The sequence below is a fragment of the Nannospalax galili genome, unplaced genomic scaffold (assembly GCF_000622305.1).
Source record: "Nannospalax galili isolate Female #2095 unplaced genomic scaffold, S.galili_v1.0 scaffold1050, whole genome shotgun sequence".
Taxonomy (NCBI): Eukaryota; Metazoa; Chordata; class Mammalia; order Rodentia; family Spalacidae; genus Nannospalax; species Nannospalax galili.
The window spans coordinates 1,056,000-1,072,603 of NW_008329037.1; the positions used below are offsets into that span (position 1 = coordinate 1,056,000).

A 16,604-nucleotide genomic window follows, 5' to 3' on the forward strand; every position below is an offset into this window, starting at 1 on the left:
CCTGTGTTGTGCAATGCTGTGGACGTCAGAAGAGGGCTTCAGATTCCCCTGGAACTGGAGTTAAGGATGGTTCATAGCCACTATGTGGGTACTGGGAATTGAACCTGGGTCCTCTGCAAGAGCAGTCAGTGCTCTTAACCACTGAGCCATCTCTCCAGCCCCACCCTTTGGATTTCTTAAATATATTTTTGATTGGTTGAAATCGCGTAGAATATATGATCATACTTTTTTCACAGAAGCATTATTTTGCAGTGTTAAAATGTCTCTGAGAGGAGATTGGGGGATGATTTACTCGGCTAGAGCACTTGATCTGCAAGCATGAGGACCTGAGTTCAAATCCCCATGTTGTGTAGCAATTTCCTCCAAATGGAAGCATTCCCTCCAGGAGGCAGAAGGGAAGCCCATGAGACTGGGAAATAAACAGCTCAGGAGTCTCAGAATGTTCTGAAACTGGCTGGGTGTGATGGTGCATGCCTTTAATCCCAGCACTTGGGAGTTCAAGGCCAGCCTGGTCTCCATAGTGAGCTCCAGGCCAGCTGGGGCTACAGGGAGACTATGTCTCAAAAAAGACAAAAAAGAAAAAGAAAGTTCCTGAAACTAACTGTATTCACCACACCCCTCTTCCAGGTTACAGAAGCAGAGAAGCAGTCAACAATCTGTGGGGAGGAGATTCTCTGACTTGTCAAGCTGCCTGAAAGTCATGCAGAGAGTTCCAGAGAACACAGCTTTTTTGGTGATGCAGCTACCTTTGAGTTATTCATGGTCCTGTGAGTAAGTCCTTACCCACATTCCTATAGTAACCTCAGTAGAGTCATTGGTTTGCCAACTTAAGACTTTGGCGGAATCCTTACTTTGTTCTATCATTGGTTCCTTATCTAGAGTGAGCAGACTTTTGTTCATGTCTTCTCAGGAAAAAGTCTCACACATCACTGCAGCACCCACATAAGAAGTCATGCAAATCTGCTCATGCATATAACTCCAGCACTGAGTGACAGAAACAGATCCTGAAAGCTTGCTAGTCAGTCAGCCTAGCTGACTCATGCAACATGCAACATACATACCCCTCAACACACACAAAATTCTCTGAGAATTCTAGTTAATGAGCTATAAGATGAAGTTGATGCAGAGGGATGTGGATTGATGTTGGCAACTTACTTTGAAATGTATTTTATTTTTATTTTATGTGTATGAGTGTTTTGCCTGTGTATATGTAAGTGTGTTTGTGTGTATGAGTGAGTGCATTGTGCAAAGCCCATGGAGGCCAGAAGAGGGCGTTGGATTCCATGGAACTGGAGTTATGGATGGTTGTTAGCCACCATGTGGGTGCTAGGAATCTGACCTGGGTCCTCTGAAAGAGCAGCCAGTGCTCTTAACTCCTGAGCCATCTCTCCAGTCCCTGAAATGTATTTATTTATTTATTTATTTATTTATTTATTTATGAAGTGCAATTTTTTTTTGTTTTGTTTTTTTTGAGACAGGGTCTCCTGTAGCCCCAGCTGGCCTTGAACTCACTGAAATGTATTTTTTAAAAAGACACATGGATAAGACAAGATAGAATGAATATAATAGCACATCAACCATAGAAATGAGAGGGCACTCAGTATACGAGTATTCACCATGCAATTCTTTAATTTCTCTGAATATTGTGAAATGTGTATAAGCTCAGAAAAAGTTCTTCATGCACATTCTTACATAACCCAAGGGCAGAGATAATAATTCATTTAACGAATTTGATATAATACTATTTAAGGTGTTTAAGAAATTTTTGTCTTTTCAACTTAATGTAATAAATGTGTTATTACATAAATCTTGTCCCCACTTGTATTTCCTTAGCATGGATTCCCAAAAACACAATTAATGGGGGCTGGAGAGATGGCTGAGTGGTTAAAGAGCACTTGCTGCTCTTGCAAAGGACCTGGGTTCAGTTCCCAGTACCCATATCAGGCAGCTTACAACCACCTGTAACTCCAGTTCCAGAGGATCCTAGGCCCTCTTCTGACCTATGCAGGTGCCCACATGCATAGTCACTATGCACACACATACACATAAATAAAAAATAAAATCTTTTTTAAAAAGTCAAATAAACAACAATTGCTTTCCTACTAGGAAGGTGGGTGCAGAAACAAGGAGTTATACATCTTAAGAATTTTTTAATGTATTTTTATTTATATGTATGAATGTTATGCCTGCATGTGTATAAGTGCACCTGTGTCATGAAGCACCTGTAGAGAACAGAAGAGATCCCCTGGAGCTGGAGTTACAGATAGTTGTTAGCCACCATGTGGGTGCTGGGATTCCAACCTGGGTCTTCCGCAAGAACAGCCAGCGTTCTTAACCACTGAGCCATCTCTCCACTATATCTTTTAAGAATTTTGAACCTTTTGCCGGGCGTGGTGGCACACGCCTTTAATCCCAGCACTTTGGAGGCAGAGGCAGGTGGATCTCTGTGAGTTCAAGGCCAGCCTGGTCTACACAGTGAGTTCCAGGACAGCTGGGGCTACAGGGAGACCCTGTCTCAAAACGACCAAAAAAAAAATTTTTTTTGAACCTTTTGAATGAATTATTTCCATCATTTGTGTGTGTGTGTGTGTGTGTGTGTGTGTGTGTGTGTGTGTGTGTGTTAGGCACACACACCACAGCACATGGAGGTCAGACAACAACTTGGGGGAGTCATCTCTCTCCTTCCACCCTGGGCGCCGTGGGACACATACACACACACCACAGCACATGGAGGTCAGACAACAACTTGTGGGAGTCAGTTCTCTCCTTCTACCATGTGGGTCCTGGGAATCAAATTCAGGTCCTGGTGGCAAGCACCTTTATTCACTGAGTCATCTTGCTGGCCCCTAAAATAATTCTTGTGTAACTGTGCATTTTGGAAGGCAGCTATGCTTATCTATACCGCCAATACTGTATTCTGGAAGACTCCTGAGGTTTATGTGTAAGCTATCTGTTTCTTCCTTTTGGACTTGTTCCATTTTCCCCTTTATTTCTCTTCTGCTATAAGGCACTCTTTACTCAACATGTAAGGATCACATGCTGGTGTGGATTGATCAGAGCTGGTGCAAGATCTGTCTTTAGATGGTTACCTGGGTGGGCGTGATTCATCCTTTAGGGAGTTGGAGGGAAGTGGTTCAATGGTGGAAGTTTCCTGGTCCCGTAGAAGCATGTCTTTGACATCCCCATCTTTGGAGGATGGGGCCAGCTGGGTCCTGGAGATTGAAATCATATCCAGGTCCTTGCCACTCACAGGGCTGCTGGCACCTTCCTTTCTTGATGAGGAGCTGAAAAAAAGGCAGGGAATCCCCAAGTTCCAGTCATGGGTCGTGAAGTACTAAGCATAGTAAGACCCTAAGATGAGACCTTTCTTAGCCCTACTACACCAAGCAACCCAAGTTATTCAGCTCCAATCTTTTGAATTGTGTATATGTTATATAGGTTTGTGCACCTGAGTGCAGTGCTCAGGGAGGCCAGAGTCGTTGGATCCCCCCACTGGACACAGTTCCCAGGAACCAAACTTGGTTCTCTGTAAGAGCACTATGTGCCCTTTCTTATCACTGAGCCATCTCTGTAGCCCCATCCTTTTTTTTCCTTTTTTTTTTTTTGGTCTTTTTGAGACAAGGTCTCCCTGTAGCCCAGCTGACCTGGAAATTACTATGTAGACCAGGCTGGCCTTGAACTCACAGAGTGCTGGCACAGGAAGAGCAAGAGGGCACAGGCTCTGTAGTGCTGGCCTAGTGCATCCCTGCAACACTACAGCTCAACAATGGCGTAACTCTGGGAAGTAACTTAGTAAAATGGAGAATTAGCTCACTTTGTGAGGTTACTGTGAGGATGAGAGGTAACACTAGGGCTACTTGAACCCCGCAGATTTGCCAGTATTGGCAGTAGTGAGCACCTAGCTGAGATGCCAGGGTGGAGGGGAAGCAGCACTGTGCCCTCCCTTCATTCAAAGAGGAGAGTCACTAAGGAGGAAAAGCAGATCTCTCACCTGAGCTGATTTTTCAATGTCTTCTTAGACTTGGGCTTCTTCCCGGGTCTGGTAGAAAAAGGTGCGACTTCAAGTCCAAAGCTTTGTCCATCAGGTTCACCTACTAGGTGGCCTTCAGCATCCACAAGCCCTGCCTGGATAGAGGTCAGGCCAAATGGTATAGATTATAGTAAATGTTTGGGCCCCTCAAAGATGTAAGTGTATATGGCCCAAGTCTTGGGGTAGCATGTTCTCCCCACATACTGAGATTTTACTGCTGCCAGCTTGAGGCTGTCTTTAGTAGACATTTAGTAGACCCTAGCACATTAATATCTACTTTCTACACCAACTTCCTACTAGTTCCTCCCTGAGGATCTTTTTATTTATTTATTTACTTACTTAGAGACAACAGGCTCTTACTCTGATGTCTAGGCTAGAACTCACTATGTCACCCACATTGGTCTCAAACTCATGGCCAATCCTCCTGCCTCTCAAGTGCTGGGATTATACTTGAGTGTGAGCCATCTTATATGGCCATCCCTAAGGATATAGAGAGATGTCTGCCATGGGTTTTTTGAGACAGGGTTTCTCACTAGCCTAGATCTTACCATGTATGCCAAGCCCCATGGATCTGTCTGACTCCTCCTCCCAAGTGTTTGGATTACAAGTGTGTACCACCATGCCCAGCTTTTTTACATGGGTTCTGGGGGACTGAACTGAAGTCTTTGTGCTGACATAACAACCACTTTACTGACTGAGCTATCTCCTCAGTTCCCAAAGTCGTTTCTCTTGCACAAGGCATTTCATGTTCATCCTGGTGTTATCTTGATCTGGGGACTCCTAGCTCTAGTTTGATGCATGATACTTGCATTTCATGTTCATCCTGGTGTTATCTTGATCTGGGGACTCCTAGCTCTAGCTTGATGCATGATACTTGCAGTTTCTACAACAGTCTAACCAAAGATGGAAAGAAAGTCTGAGGTGAGTGCTATTAGCAAGCAGCAATTTGCTAACCTTCTGGACAACAGAAATGGCTGCAAAGTCATTCTTGTCTATGAGAGTGTACTTCCTTCGCAAGGCAGCCTCCACTTCCCATTCCTGTTGGCTTGGGAGAGAGCGAGAAAGAGAGAAAATACCTTGTACTGGGGGCCATGCTGAGTCCACAGGGCTAAGATCCAAGTATTGAGATTAGAAGTTGTTTAGGTGCAGCCCTGGTGAGGGAGCACCGCCTTCATCAAAAGCCAAAAGACAAAGTATATAAAAGGGCCCATCCCCCTCCACAATGTACACACCCCTTGTCTAGTTCCCAGACCTGCAGGGGCCACCTTATATGCCAGGTATATCTGCTCCAAGATGACATTTAATAAAGCATGTGAGATAGAGGATATGGAAGATTCATGAGGTTCTGCTCTGGGCACACTCACAGCTGGCATTCCACAGTTACAATCTGATGAACGGACTCAGTAAACATTCACCAGGGACATGGGCACACCGTAAACATTAGGATCTAGTTCCTTACATACCATAGAAAGAGGGGTGCTCTTCACACACAAATATGCATACATATGGCTCCCCACACCCCATTACCACATACAGGGATTTTCTTGAAGGCAAGTTCCAAGACTGTGAAAAATAAAAATGGCAGCCTAAGGCAGAATGAGGAGGGGCTGGGAGTAGGGGCAGCTCACCTCAAAACCACCCGGAACTGGTTGAACACCTCCCGGATCTGTCTTAGATTGATTATCTGGCAGAAAAAGAGGACAGCAGAGTTTAGACAGTCGCATCCAGGAACCAGGCTGTGTTTATCCATTAGCAGAGAAATCAGGACCCTAAATACTTCACTGACTCTGCACCCTCCCCCCCCTCTTTTTTTTTGAGACAGAGTCTCCCTGTAGCCCCAGCTGACCTGGAACTCACTATGTAGACCAAGCTGACTTCAGTCTCACAGAGATCTACCTGCCTCTGTCTCCTGAGTGCTGGGATTAAAGGCATGTACCACCACACCCAGAACTTTTATGTTTTATGTGTATGAGTGTATTGTCTGCATGTCTGTAAGTGCTCCTGTATTGTGCAATGCCCAGAGGTCAGAAGAGCGCATTGAATCCCCTGGAACTGTAGAGATGGTTGTTAGCTGCCTTGTGGGTGCTGGGAACCAAACCTGGGTCCTCTGCAAGAGCAATCAGTGCTCTTAACCACTGAGTCCCATCTCTTCAGTCCCTTATTTTTATTTTATATGTGTTTTTTGTGTATGTATGTAAGTGTACCTGTGCATGCAATGCCCCTGGAGGCCAGAAGAGAGCATTGGATCCTCTGGAACTGGAGTTACAGATGGTTGTTAACTGTCATATGGATGCTGGGAACCAATCCCAGGTCCTCTGCAAGAATAGTCAGGGTTCTTAACCACTGAGCCATCTCTCCAGCCCCCTGTCTGTTTTGAGACAGGATCTCATCTGACTGTTTTGAGACTAAAGTTCATATATCCCAAACTGGCCTGGAACTTGCTACATAACCGAGGATGTCCTTGAACTTCCTGTCCTCTTCCTTCTACCTCTCATGTGTGGGGATTACAGGCATGTGCCACCAGGTCCATTGTATGTGATGCTAGGCATCAAACCCAAGGCTTCCTACATGCTAGGCAAGCACTCTATCAACTGAGCTACATCCCCAGGCCTGATTAGTAGCTTTAAAATAGAATATTTTGCTGAGGTTTTATGAAAAGTTACCTTTTGTTGTTTTTTTTTAATTTACTTTTATTTTTTTGTGGTCTTTAGAAATATTTATGTATTTATTACTTATTTATTTATTAGTATGTGAGTGTCTGTGTGTTTGTGTATGAATGCATGCATCTATAAACCTTCAGAGGTGACAAGGAGGTGTTGGACCCCCTAGAGCTGGAGCTGCAGCAATTGTGAGCTGCTTGATGTGGGTCTGGGATTACTTTTATTTTTATTTTATGTATATGAGTGTTTTGCCTATAAGTATGTATATGCACCATATACCTGTCTGGTGCCTTTGGAGACCAGAAGAGGGCATTGGATCTCCTGGAACTGAAGTTACAGGTGCTTGGAGCTGTTATGTGAGTGCTGGGAACCAAACCCTGGTCCTCTGCAAGAGCAGAATGTGCTCTTAACCACTGAGCCATCTTTCTAGGCCCTTTGATTTTCAGAAAGGGTCTCATTATGTAGCCTATAATGGCCTTGAACTCACTCAGTCTCCCAAATGCAGGGATTACATGCATGCATTAAGCATAACCAGCAAAAAATACTTTTTCTAAATGGAAATCTCTATAAAATGTAAGGGGATAGTTCTACTTCTTAAAAATACTATGATGGGCTGGGCATAGTGGCTCACATTTTAAATCCCAGCACTTGGGATACAGAGGGAGGCAGATCTCTGCAAGATGCAGTCCAGCCTGATCTACACAGTGAGTTCCAGGCCCTCTGGAGCTGCAGGGAAACCCTGTCTCAAAAAGAAAAAAAAAATTACTATGTTGGTTAATACTATTAACAGAATCTAAAATCACCTAGGGAACAAACCTCTAGGCATGTCTGTGAGGGAGAGTTTCTAGATTGAGTTAACTGAGGTAGGAAAACCCACCATAAAAATGTGCAGTACTGGGCCTGGAGTGGTGGTGCATGCCTTTAATCCCAGCTGTCCTGAAACTTACTATGTAGACCAGGCTAGACTTGAAGTCACAGAGATCAGCCTGCCTCTGCCTCCCAAGTGCTGGGACTACAGGTTCGCACCCCTACGCCTGGCTCTGCAATAATTTTATAATCAACTTTCTCCTGCTTCTAGAAGGTTCAGCCTACCATTGTCAGATGGAGTCTACTGATGAACCTTGCACATGCACGCACACACAGAGAACTCTGCAGAAGTTCATTATCCTCTGAACATCAAACTTATTAAGTTTAGTTTGAGGCTTTCCTTGCTGGAAAGGCCACAAAAATCCATCCTTCACTTGTCTTACGCCCTCCTTTTGCAGTTATACACACTGATACTTGGAGGGGCGAGAGATGATAGCCCATGTGGTTCTCAGGTGAGATATTTAATGGCCTGTACTGTCAAAACAAGATGCATCTGCTGGGTGTCTTTAATCCCAGCACTCTGGAGGCAGAGGCAGGCAGATCTCTGTGAGTTCAAGGCCAGCCTGGCCTACATAGGGAGTTCCAAGCCAGCTGGGGTTGCAGGGAGACCCTGTCTCAAAAAGACCAAAAAAAAAAAACAAAAAAAAAAACCCAAACAAAAAAACCAAGATGCATCTTGTTGCTGACTCTTCCTGTGTGGCAGCTGATTTCTCTTTGTATATTTCAACATGGGCCCTGTGAAGGGGAGGCAGAGTCTTAGAGATGACCAGCTTGATCCTCATCCTTTATCAGCTTCATGCCAGCATAGCCAAACTTACCTAAAGGACAGCAACTCAATCCCAGCCTATTTTCCCTCTTTGCTACACACTACTGCAGTACCTAGGGTTAAGCATTCTGCCTCATGTCACTCAGCCAGGAGGTAGCTGGGATTCCACCAGAGCAACTTGGTTCCAGGGCCTGTGCCCCTGAGACAGCCCACTCCTGGTACAGGTGTGTATGCCAGCCCACTGGACACTCTGTGCAGCCCCACAAGCTTATAACCTTAACATGGAAGCTGAGGCCATGGTAGGCTAAAGGGCCCTTGAGCAGGGGTCTGCACCACTCTCCACCCCTCCCCAATTCCACATCAGGCTCTGAGGCCAGCACAGTATACGCTGGGGGTGCCCAGGACAGGGAAGTCCAAGCCTGCTGAATATGATGGTCCCACGAAGGGGCTTCTTACATCAATCTCGTCCAGTGTCCCCTCCAGGTACCTCCGCACCTGGGAGTTGATCTCAGCAATCTGGATTTCATCCATGGGGTCATAGGTCACGAGGGTACGGTTGCACTTGAAGGAGGGTGAAAAACATGTGGTGTGTAAACAATAAAGACCTGAGACCAAGCATGGGCCATTCTGAGAGTCAAAGTAGGGAGCTTGGGCACAGACTCTGGCTGCCTATATTGACGGTTTGCTTTGACATCTGATCCTGGCAGAGAGGGCCCCATAAGCAAGCTAGATACATGGGTCAGAGAGGGACAATAGGGTAGGGGAGGTGTGGGGTCTCTCCCTCTTCTCATGGGTCGTTGGCCACTGTTCCACGAGGACAAAGGGAGCAGAAGCGACGAACGGAGTCAGGATGGCCAGTAAGCACTGACGGAAGAAAGCCCTTCCAGGGAGGCAGGTTCAGTGATACAAACAGCTCCAGACTCAGTGAAACAGCTCTAGATTCAGTGAAACAGCTCCATTTATTCAGTGGGGATTAGGGAAAATATAGTGTGGGGGCATTAGCCAATGCTGCAGCTGATAAGTGCTCATAATATGCTTTATTTACATGTGGCAGTAGGCTCCTATCATCCGACTGCGGAGCAATGCCTAATTATCATATAGAAAAAACCTGGGGGTAGTTTTTACTCCAGGTAACTATGCCAAAGGTCATGTTCCAAATAAGGTCAGGCATCCGTGCTTGGCGGCACTTTCCAGGTAAGTCAGGTAGAGAGCAGGAGGCCTCCTGCTGAGAAGGGGCATCCTTCCATATAGCACGAGCCCCTTAGAGCTATCCAGACATGGAGGATTACAACCCTAGCAGCAGGGTTCCCCAACATCGGTGGGTTGAAATCTTGAAAACAGATCAGGGAGGGAAGAAAAAGTCTCTGTACATGAGGCCTGTTGCTTCAAACCAGAAGTCTAAGCAGACCACAAGGTGAGGGGATGCTGCCTGTCTTGAGGATCTTTAGGACCATGAACATAGGCTCAGGTGGCCATTGGAGGACTTCACCTGCCTCACCTTCAAGGCCTCTACTAATGATCCTTCCCTACTATATAATTCATTTTACCTGCCATGATCTTAACCCATCATGCTGTTTGCCCCAGCCCCAGGCCTTCTAGTATTCCCTGCAACCAGCAACTTTCCCTCCTCCTGCCTCCAGTCCCTTACCAGGCTATCATGGATGGCTAGTTCCTGCTTGAGCAATGCCAGCTCTTTCTCCAAGTTCTTGACCATTCGCTGCCATGGAAAACAAGAGGTAGGGAAGAAGGTCAGCAGAAAAACTACTGGGTTCCTTCACAATAAGTGTGCAGTTCCTTATGTACCCAAATATCCTGGTCATTCCTGGTAATCCATAGGTTATGCATGTTCCCCAGCTTCTAAGCCATTTCATCTTTGCTAATGACCCTTTTCCAACAGGAATAAGCTTATGGTCTGAGAGGGCTTGGCAGTTCTTAGGCCTTTGCCTCTTTCAGCAGAGGAGACTGACAAGAGGGAGCCCAGATTATAGGGACACTTCAAACCCAACTCCTAGAAGCTTCTGGACTTCCCTAGTATCACAGGATATGGTCTTTTCATTGCAGTGTCAGAACTCCAAGATGCTTTCAGTGCAAGGTCCTTATCCTCATCCTTTCCAACCACTGCACAGATTTGTTGCCATTCCCAGTAATAATCACATACATCACTTATTTTAAAAAATATTTGTGGGGCTGGAAAGATGGCTCAGTGGTTAAGAGCACTGACTGCTCTTGCAGAGGACCTGGGTTCGATTCCCAGCATCCACATGGCGGCTACAAACCGTCCTTTACTCCAGTTCCAGGGGAATCTGAAGCCCTCTTCCTACCTCTGCAGCATTGCATGACATAGGTGCACTCACATACATGCAGGCAAGACACTCATACACATAAAATGAAAATAAAAAAAATTTATGTATGTGTATATGCCATCACATATACATGGAGGTCAGAAGGACAAATTGTAGGAGTCAATTCTCTCTTTACACCATGTGGGTCCTGGGATGGAACTCAGGTTGTCAAGCCTGGGACAGGTGTCTTTACTCACTGAACTATCTCATCAGCCATATACATATATATATGGCTGGGAGGGAAGGGGGAAGGAGAGAGACAGGGGAGAGAGAAGTGAGGGAGGCTGACTCATGTATCTCAGGATGGCCTTGAACTTGCCATGTAGTTAAGGATGACCTTGAATGTTTGATCCTCCTGCCCTACCTCTCAAGTACTAGAATTACAATGTGTACTAACATGTCTGGTTTATACTCAACCGAGGCACATGCAGGCCCTCACCTATTTTTTGCTACCATAAACAGTGTCACATGTCACAAGGACATCTTTTTTATCACAGTGGCCTGGAAGGCTCTGTGATCAGCCTCTATTACCTCTTTCCTCCTGCTCTTCCCTGTGCACTCTACACTTGTGCCTCTACATGCCTGTTCCCTCTGCCCAGGGACACTTTTCTCCCACATACTTCTCTGGTCCATTCCCAATCCTCCAGAAAATCTGTTTTCAAGAGCTTCTAAATTATCTGGGCATGGTGGTGCACTCCTTTAATCCCAGCACTTGGGAGGCAGAGGCAGGCAGATCTCTGTGAGTTCAAGGCCAGCCTGGTCTACATAGTGAGTTCCAGGACAGCTGGTGCTACAGAGAGATCTTGTCTCAAAAAGACCAAAAAAAAAAAAGTGTCCCCCAGTGGTCAATGCTTAAAGACTTGTTCCCCAGTTTGGGGCACTATTAAGAAGGTGGTGGAATCTTTAAGGGGTGGGACCTAACTGGAAGTCTTCCAGTCACACAGGAATCTGGCCCTTCTCTTCTGCTCCCTTTCAGTTCCTGACTTTCTCTGCCAAGCGCTCCCACCATTACATACTGCTTCACCACAGGGCCATGTGACTACAGGAAGAACCCTCCAAAACCATGAGCCAAAGTAAACCTTTTCTCTTTATACACTAACCGTGCCAAGCATTTGTTAGAGCAACAGAAAGCTGGCTAACATCAACACAGTTGGGGGCTGGATACAGTCAACTCACCTTCTCTGTGGCATAACTGTTTCTCCTGACAACAAAGACCCCGGTAACTAGCATCGAACTGTTAAAATTTAAGCTTGCTTTGATGGACAATTCTACAATTTATGCAATTCTTCATCTATCACACCACTCCTGAAAGTGTCCCCAGGGTGATTTAATTCCCAATTAATTCCCAACTACACTAATCACCAATGACTCATTCAAAATAAGAAAGAGTGAGAACACATCTCTTTCGTCGAGATCCCCATAAACACACAGAGGACTCAGAGAATCTGCCTGGGTGGTTCCCAGCTCGGCACAGGATCAGCCTTTGGGCATTTCAGTAAGACAAAAGTCAAGTATGGTGGTGCACATCTACAATTCTAGCACATGGGAGGATCAGTAGTTCAAGGTCATTCTTGGCTACATAGCAGTTTGAGGCCAGCCTTGGTTACATTAAGAAAAGAAGGGGGGGAGGAGGGGGAGGGGGAGGAGGAAGAGGAGGAAGAAGAGGAAGAAGAGGAAGAAGGAAGGAAGGTGGGTGCTTGGCTGGTAGAAAGCACTTCATAAATTTACGTAAGTAGACAAATGATACATTTTGAGCATTAGAATTTGCTAAGTCATTAAGGTGTAATCTATAAAAGAAGCACAGAGATAACATGCTGAGTGTCTCCTGTGAACAGGGTGTCCTTTAGTTGTCATAAAATGGCCACTGGAGGGAGCCTCTGATACCTGGATCCTAAGACTAATGCCCAAAGCTGTGTCCAGTCTACAGCTCCAAAGGCCTTCTACACTAGCCCTCATTCAGCAAGATCACCTGGGCCCTGTGGTTCACCTGTTGCCCGTTACCGTGCCCTCACACAGCAAGGGCCAATAATTACTCCTGGCATCATGGTGATAGGCTTCCTTCTAGTGTGGACTGCATTTGGGGCCAAAGGAAAAGGCTTGGGGATCATCCTCAGCAATCCCTATCCCCTCCTCCAAGCTCTAGAAAATGCATTATGCCCCAGCTAGAGAAAGTCTAGCAGAGATGTTAGCAGTTGCTAGCTGGATGACGCTGTGCAGTATAGCACCAAGAAGCCGGGGTAGACCTGGGCCAAACAGAGGGTGATATATGGTGATACACCCTTATGGGGCACCAGCCTCCAGCTTAACCTGAGAACAAGAGAACTGTTTTTCCTAATGTCCTAACAGGGGTAGCAGCTTCTTCTACTTCCTGAAGAGCAGGTGCCAGGAAACAGGCCAGAGCAATAGTTCTACAGTTCAGGGTCTGGCAGTACCTCCTGGTTAACCAACTCCAGTACCCATGTGCACACCCACATGCACACTCAAAATACACATACACACATAAGAAAAATATATTAAAGACTTCTCAGATTGAGCAAGTCACTGAACCTAGGGCAGCCCAACCCAGCCTTCAGAACAGCAATAGCTAAGAACTTAGAAATGCAAATGCTCACTGGGTGCGGTGGCACACACCTGTAACTCTAGCACCAGACAGCTGAAGCAGGAGGATCAGGAGTTGAAGGCCAGCTTGTGCTATATAGTAAGATCACGTCACAAAATGGGAGGTAAATGGTGGAGTGCAGGGACGGAAAGCCAAGGAAGAAAATTCTCAGGCCCCACCACCAACAGAATCCGAAACTCAGAACAGATCTGGGTTCAGCAGCCCAGGTGATTCTAATGCCTGAACAAGTTTAAGAAGCAGAGCTCTGGGGCTGGAGAGATGGCTCAGTGGTTAAGAACACTGACTGTTCTCACAGAAGAGCGGGGTTCAAATCCCAACATCCACATAGCAGCTAACAACTGTCCATAACTCCAGTTCCAGAGGATCCAACAGCCTCTTTTGTCCTCTGCAGGCATTGCAGGACATTACTGCACTCACCTACATTCAGGCAATACGCTCACACTCATTTAAAAAAAAAAAAAAAAAGTGGATCTCTGTGAGTTCAAGGCCAGCCTGGTCTATATGGTGAGTTCCAGGCCAGCTGCTACAGGCAGACCTTATCTCAAAAGACAAAAAAAAAAAAAAAAAGAGAGAGAAAGAAGCAGAGCTCTAAACCCTACTTTCCTACCTGTAAACCATGGGTAGTTTCACAGTGGTATGGCATTATCCTTCAGGATTTAGAATCTAGAATGCTTAACTCTTATGCTCCAAGCACAAGGCATGCACATGCCCCTGTCTCCAATAATCATGACTTCCTAAGCATCATTTTTGTTTGTTTTATGAGACCGAGTATCATGGAACCTAGGCTGTCCTTGAACCCCTGATCTTCCTACCTCTTCTTCCCAAGTGCTAGGATTTCTATAAACCAAATTATCAGCAAATATATTTTTTTTAAGTTTTTTTTAATGTTGCTGAATTATTATTATTATTATTTTTGTCTTTTTTGACAGGGTCTCCCTGTAGCCCCAGCTGTCCTAGAACTCACTATGTAGACCAGGCTGGCCTTGAACTCACAGATATCCGCCTGCCTCCACCTCCCGAGTGCTGGGATTAAAGGCATGCGCCACCACGCCCAGCTAGCAAATATATTTTTAACTTTACTAGATGCTGCCAAATACTCCTCCAAATGGCTTTATCAATTACACTCTAGCCCAAAATGAGCAACTTCCCATATCTCCACATTTTTGTCATCATTTTGCCCTGCCAGAAAAGAGATCTATAGGGCCAGCAAGATGGCTCAGCAGGTAAAGATCCTTGCTGCCAAACCCGATGACCTGAATTCAATCCCCAGATCCCATATAGGAGAAGGTAAAAACTGTCTACTGCAAGTTGTCCTTTGACCTCCACTCACACACCCACACATATATACACACAAACACACAAACACAGAGAGAGAGAAAATAAATAGATAATAAATAAATAAATAAACCTTAAAAAATAAGGAGAGATTCTATAGTGATGCAGTCAGGCAATTCTGAGGCAGTGGATACTGATTCAACTCTGAAACAGCTCCAAAGAATCTCATGGAGAAGCCCAGGGTATCCATAGTTCCTGGAGTCCCACATGTGAACTGAGTGGTAGCCCTTTGCAGCAGTCTAGCAGGGTCTCCAGGGACTCTTAAGACATGGCCTATTCCAAAATGGAAAGTGACTGACCCAGGATTCCATGGATATCTTTAGTAGGGGCAGGAAGGAAACCATACAAGCCTGGCTTCCCTTCCTGCCTCCACCATGGACACTCAATACAGTAGCAAAGCAACACACATTGTTCACAGGGTGCTGCCCACCAGTCCCTAGTACCTCAGCATCATGCTTTTCATTGATGGTAGGTTCAGTAGTGACCAGCTTCATCCTACTGGCAAATCTCAAAGAAGACAGCTGAAAAACAGACCATCCAATTGTCAGGTGACTCCCAACTCATGTGAGACAACCCCCCACTCCAAAGATCAGCCTTCTCAGAAGCCATGTCCTCTTCTGACTTTTTTTTTTTAAATGTGCTTGAGTGTATTGCCTGCATATATGTAAGTGCACCCATGTCATGTAATGCCTAAGGTCAGAAGAGGGTATCAAATTCTGGACACTGGAACTGTGGTTACAGATGATTGTTAGCTGCCATGTGGGTGCTGGGAATTGAATCCGGGTCCTCTGCAAGAGCAGCCAGTGATCTTAACTGCTGAGCCATCTCTCCAGCCCCCTCTTCTGGTTCTTTAGGTTGCTCATTTCCACCAGGGGACACTGGTCAAAAGGGCACAGGAGTACAGAGGGAGCTGGGAATGTAGCTTAGTGATAAAAATCTACTTAGTATATGCAAGGCCCTGGGTTCAAACATTAACACAAAAATATAAAAACTAAAAAAGATAAACTGAATGTGGTGATGCATGCATATAAATCCAAGCACCTGTGAGGTAGAGACAGGAGGATTAGGAGTTGAAGCTCATCCTCAGTGCTTATCAAATTGGAGGCCACTCTGGGTTACATGAGACCCTGTCTCAAAAACAAACAGGGGCTGCAGAGCTAGCTCAGCAGTTAAGAGCACTGGCTGCTTTTGCAGAGGACCCAGGTTCAAGTCCCAGCACCCACATAATGACTAACAACCATCTGTAACTCCAGTTCTAGAGGAATCCGATATCCTCTTCTGACCTCCATAGGCATTGCATGACACAGGTACACTTACTTACCTTCAGGCAAAAAACCACACTCATACACATAAAATAAAAATAATAAAATTTTCTCACCCCCCTGTGCTTCCCTGGACCTGCACGACCTGCAGGCCTCTCTCCAGGGTAAGTCAATAGCACCCTCAGCGCCTTGACTCCCCCAGCCTCATTCACCCTCCCATCTCCCCGACTCGTCTCTCCTCCTAGCCTGGGATCTGTCCCATTCCTTGTCTTGGTGCCCCAGACACCTGGGGAACCACCACTGCTTCCTGATCCTTTGCATCCAGACCAACCCAGTTCCTTCTTGGGTCCCCAGGAGCCTGCTGGGCCTGGCCCCGCCCTCACCTCCCTCTGCTTCCCTGGTCTGCACAACCTGCCAGCCTCTTTCCTGGATGCTGGGGCTGACCTTTCAGCTTCCTGATCCTTTGCATCCAGGCAAACACAGTTCCTTAGTGGAGTCCCCAGGAGCACTTGGGGCCTTTTCTCACCCCCATATGGCCACCAGCTTCACAAGACCAGCACCTTTCATGGGCACTGCTCCCAGGCCAGTCCAAACCCAAATTCCTGAGGCCAAAATCTTTACTGGAGGGATCCAAACCTTAGAAGAAAGCCTGAGAGCATCTGATCCTCATCTGACTTGGGCCTCTTTGGGAACTCCTGAAGACAAAAACAATCTGGCCACTC

General features: G+C 46.0%; 1 protein-coding gene across 11 annotated transcripts in view; it reads right to left on the bottom strand.

Moving 5' to 3' along the window:
* Kif9 (kinesin family member 9) overlaps nucleotides 1-16,604 on the bottom strand; it is a 99,226-nt gene that overhangs the window by 33,735 nt on the left and 48,887 nt on the right. For all 11 annotated transcript variants that reach the window (XM_029562228.1, XM_029562255.1, XM_029562247.1 and 8 more), the window contains 7 exons: nucleotides 15,064-15,141; nucleotides 9,972-10,040; nucleotides 8,780-8,884; nucleotides 5,659-5,714; nucleotides 4,985-5,075; nucleotides 3,992-4,125; nucleotides 3,090-3,284 (listed from right to left, as the gene is read on the bottom strand). In XM_029562228.1, coding sequence (XP_029418088.1) covers nucleotides 3,090-3,284; nucleotides 3,992-4,125; nucleotides 4,985-5,075; nucleotides 5,659-5,714; nucleotides 8,780-8,884; nucleotides 9,972-10,040; nucleotides 15,064-15,141 — 728 coding nt within the window. The remainder of the gene's footprint in view (nucleotides 1-3,089; nucleotides 3,285-3,991; nucleotides 4,126-4,984; nucleotides 5,076-5,658; nucleotides 5,715-8,779; nucleotides 8,885-9,971; nucleotides 10,041-15,063; nucleotides 15,142-16,604) is intronic.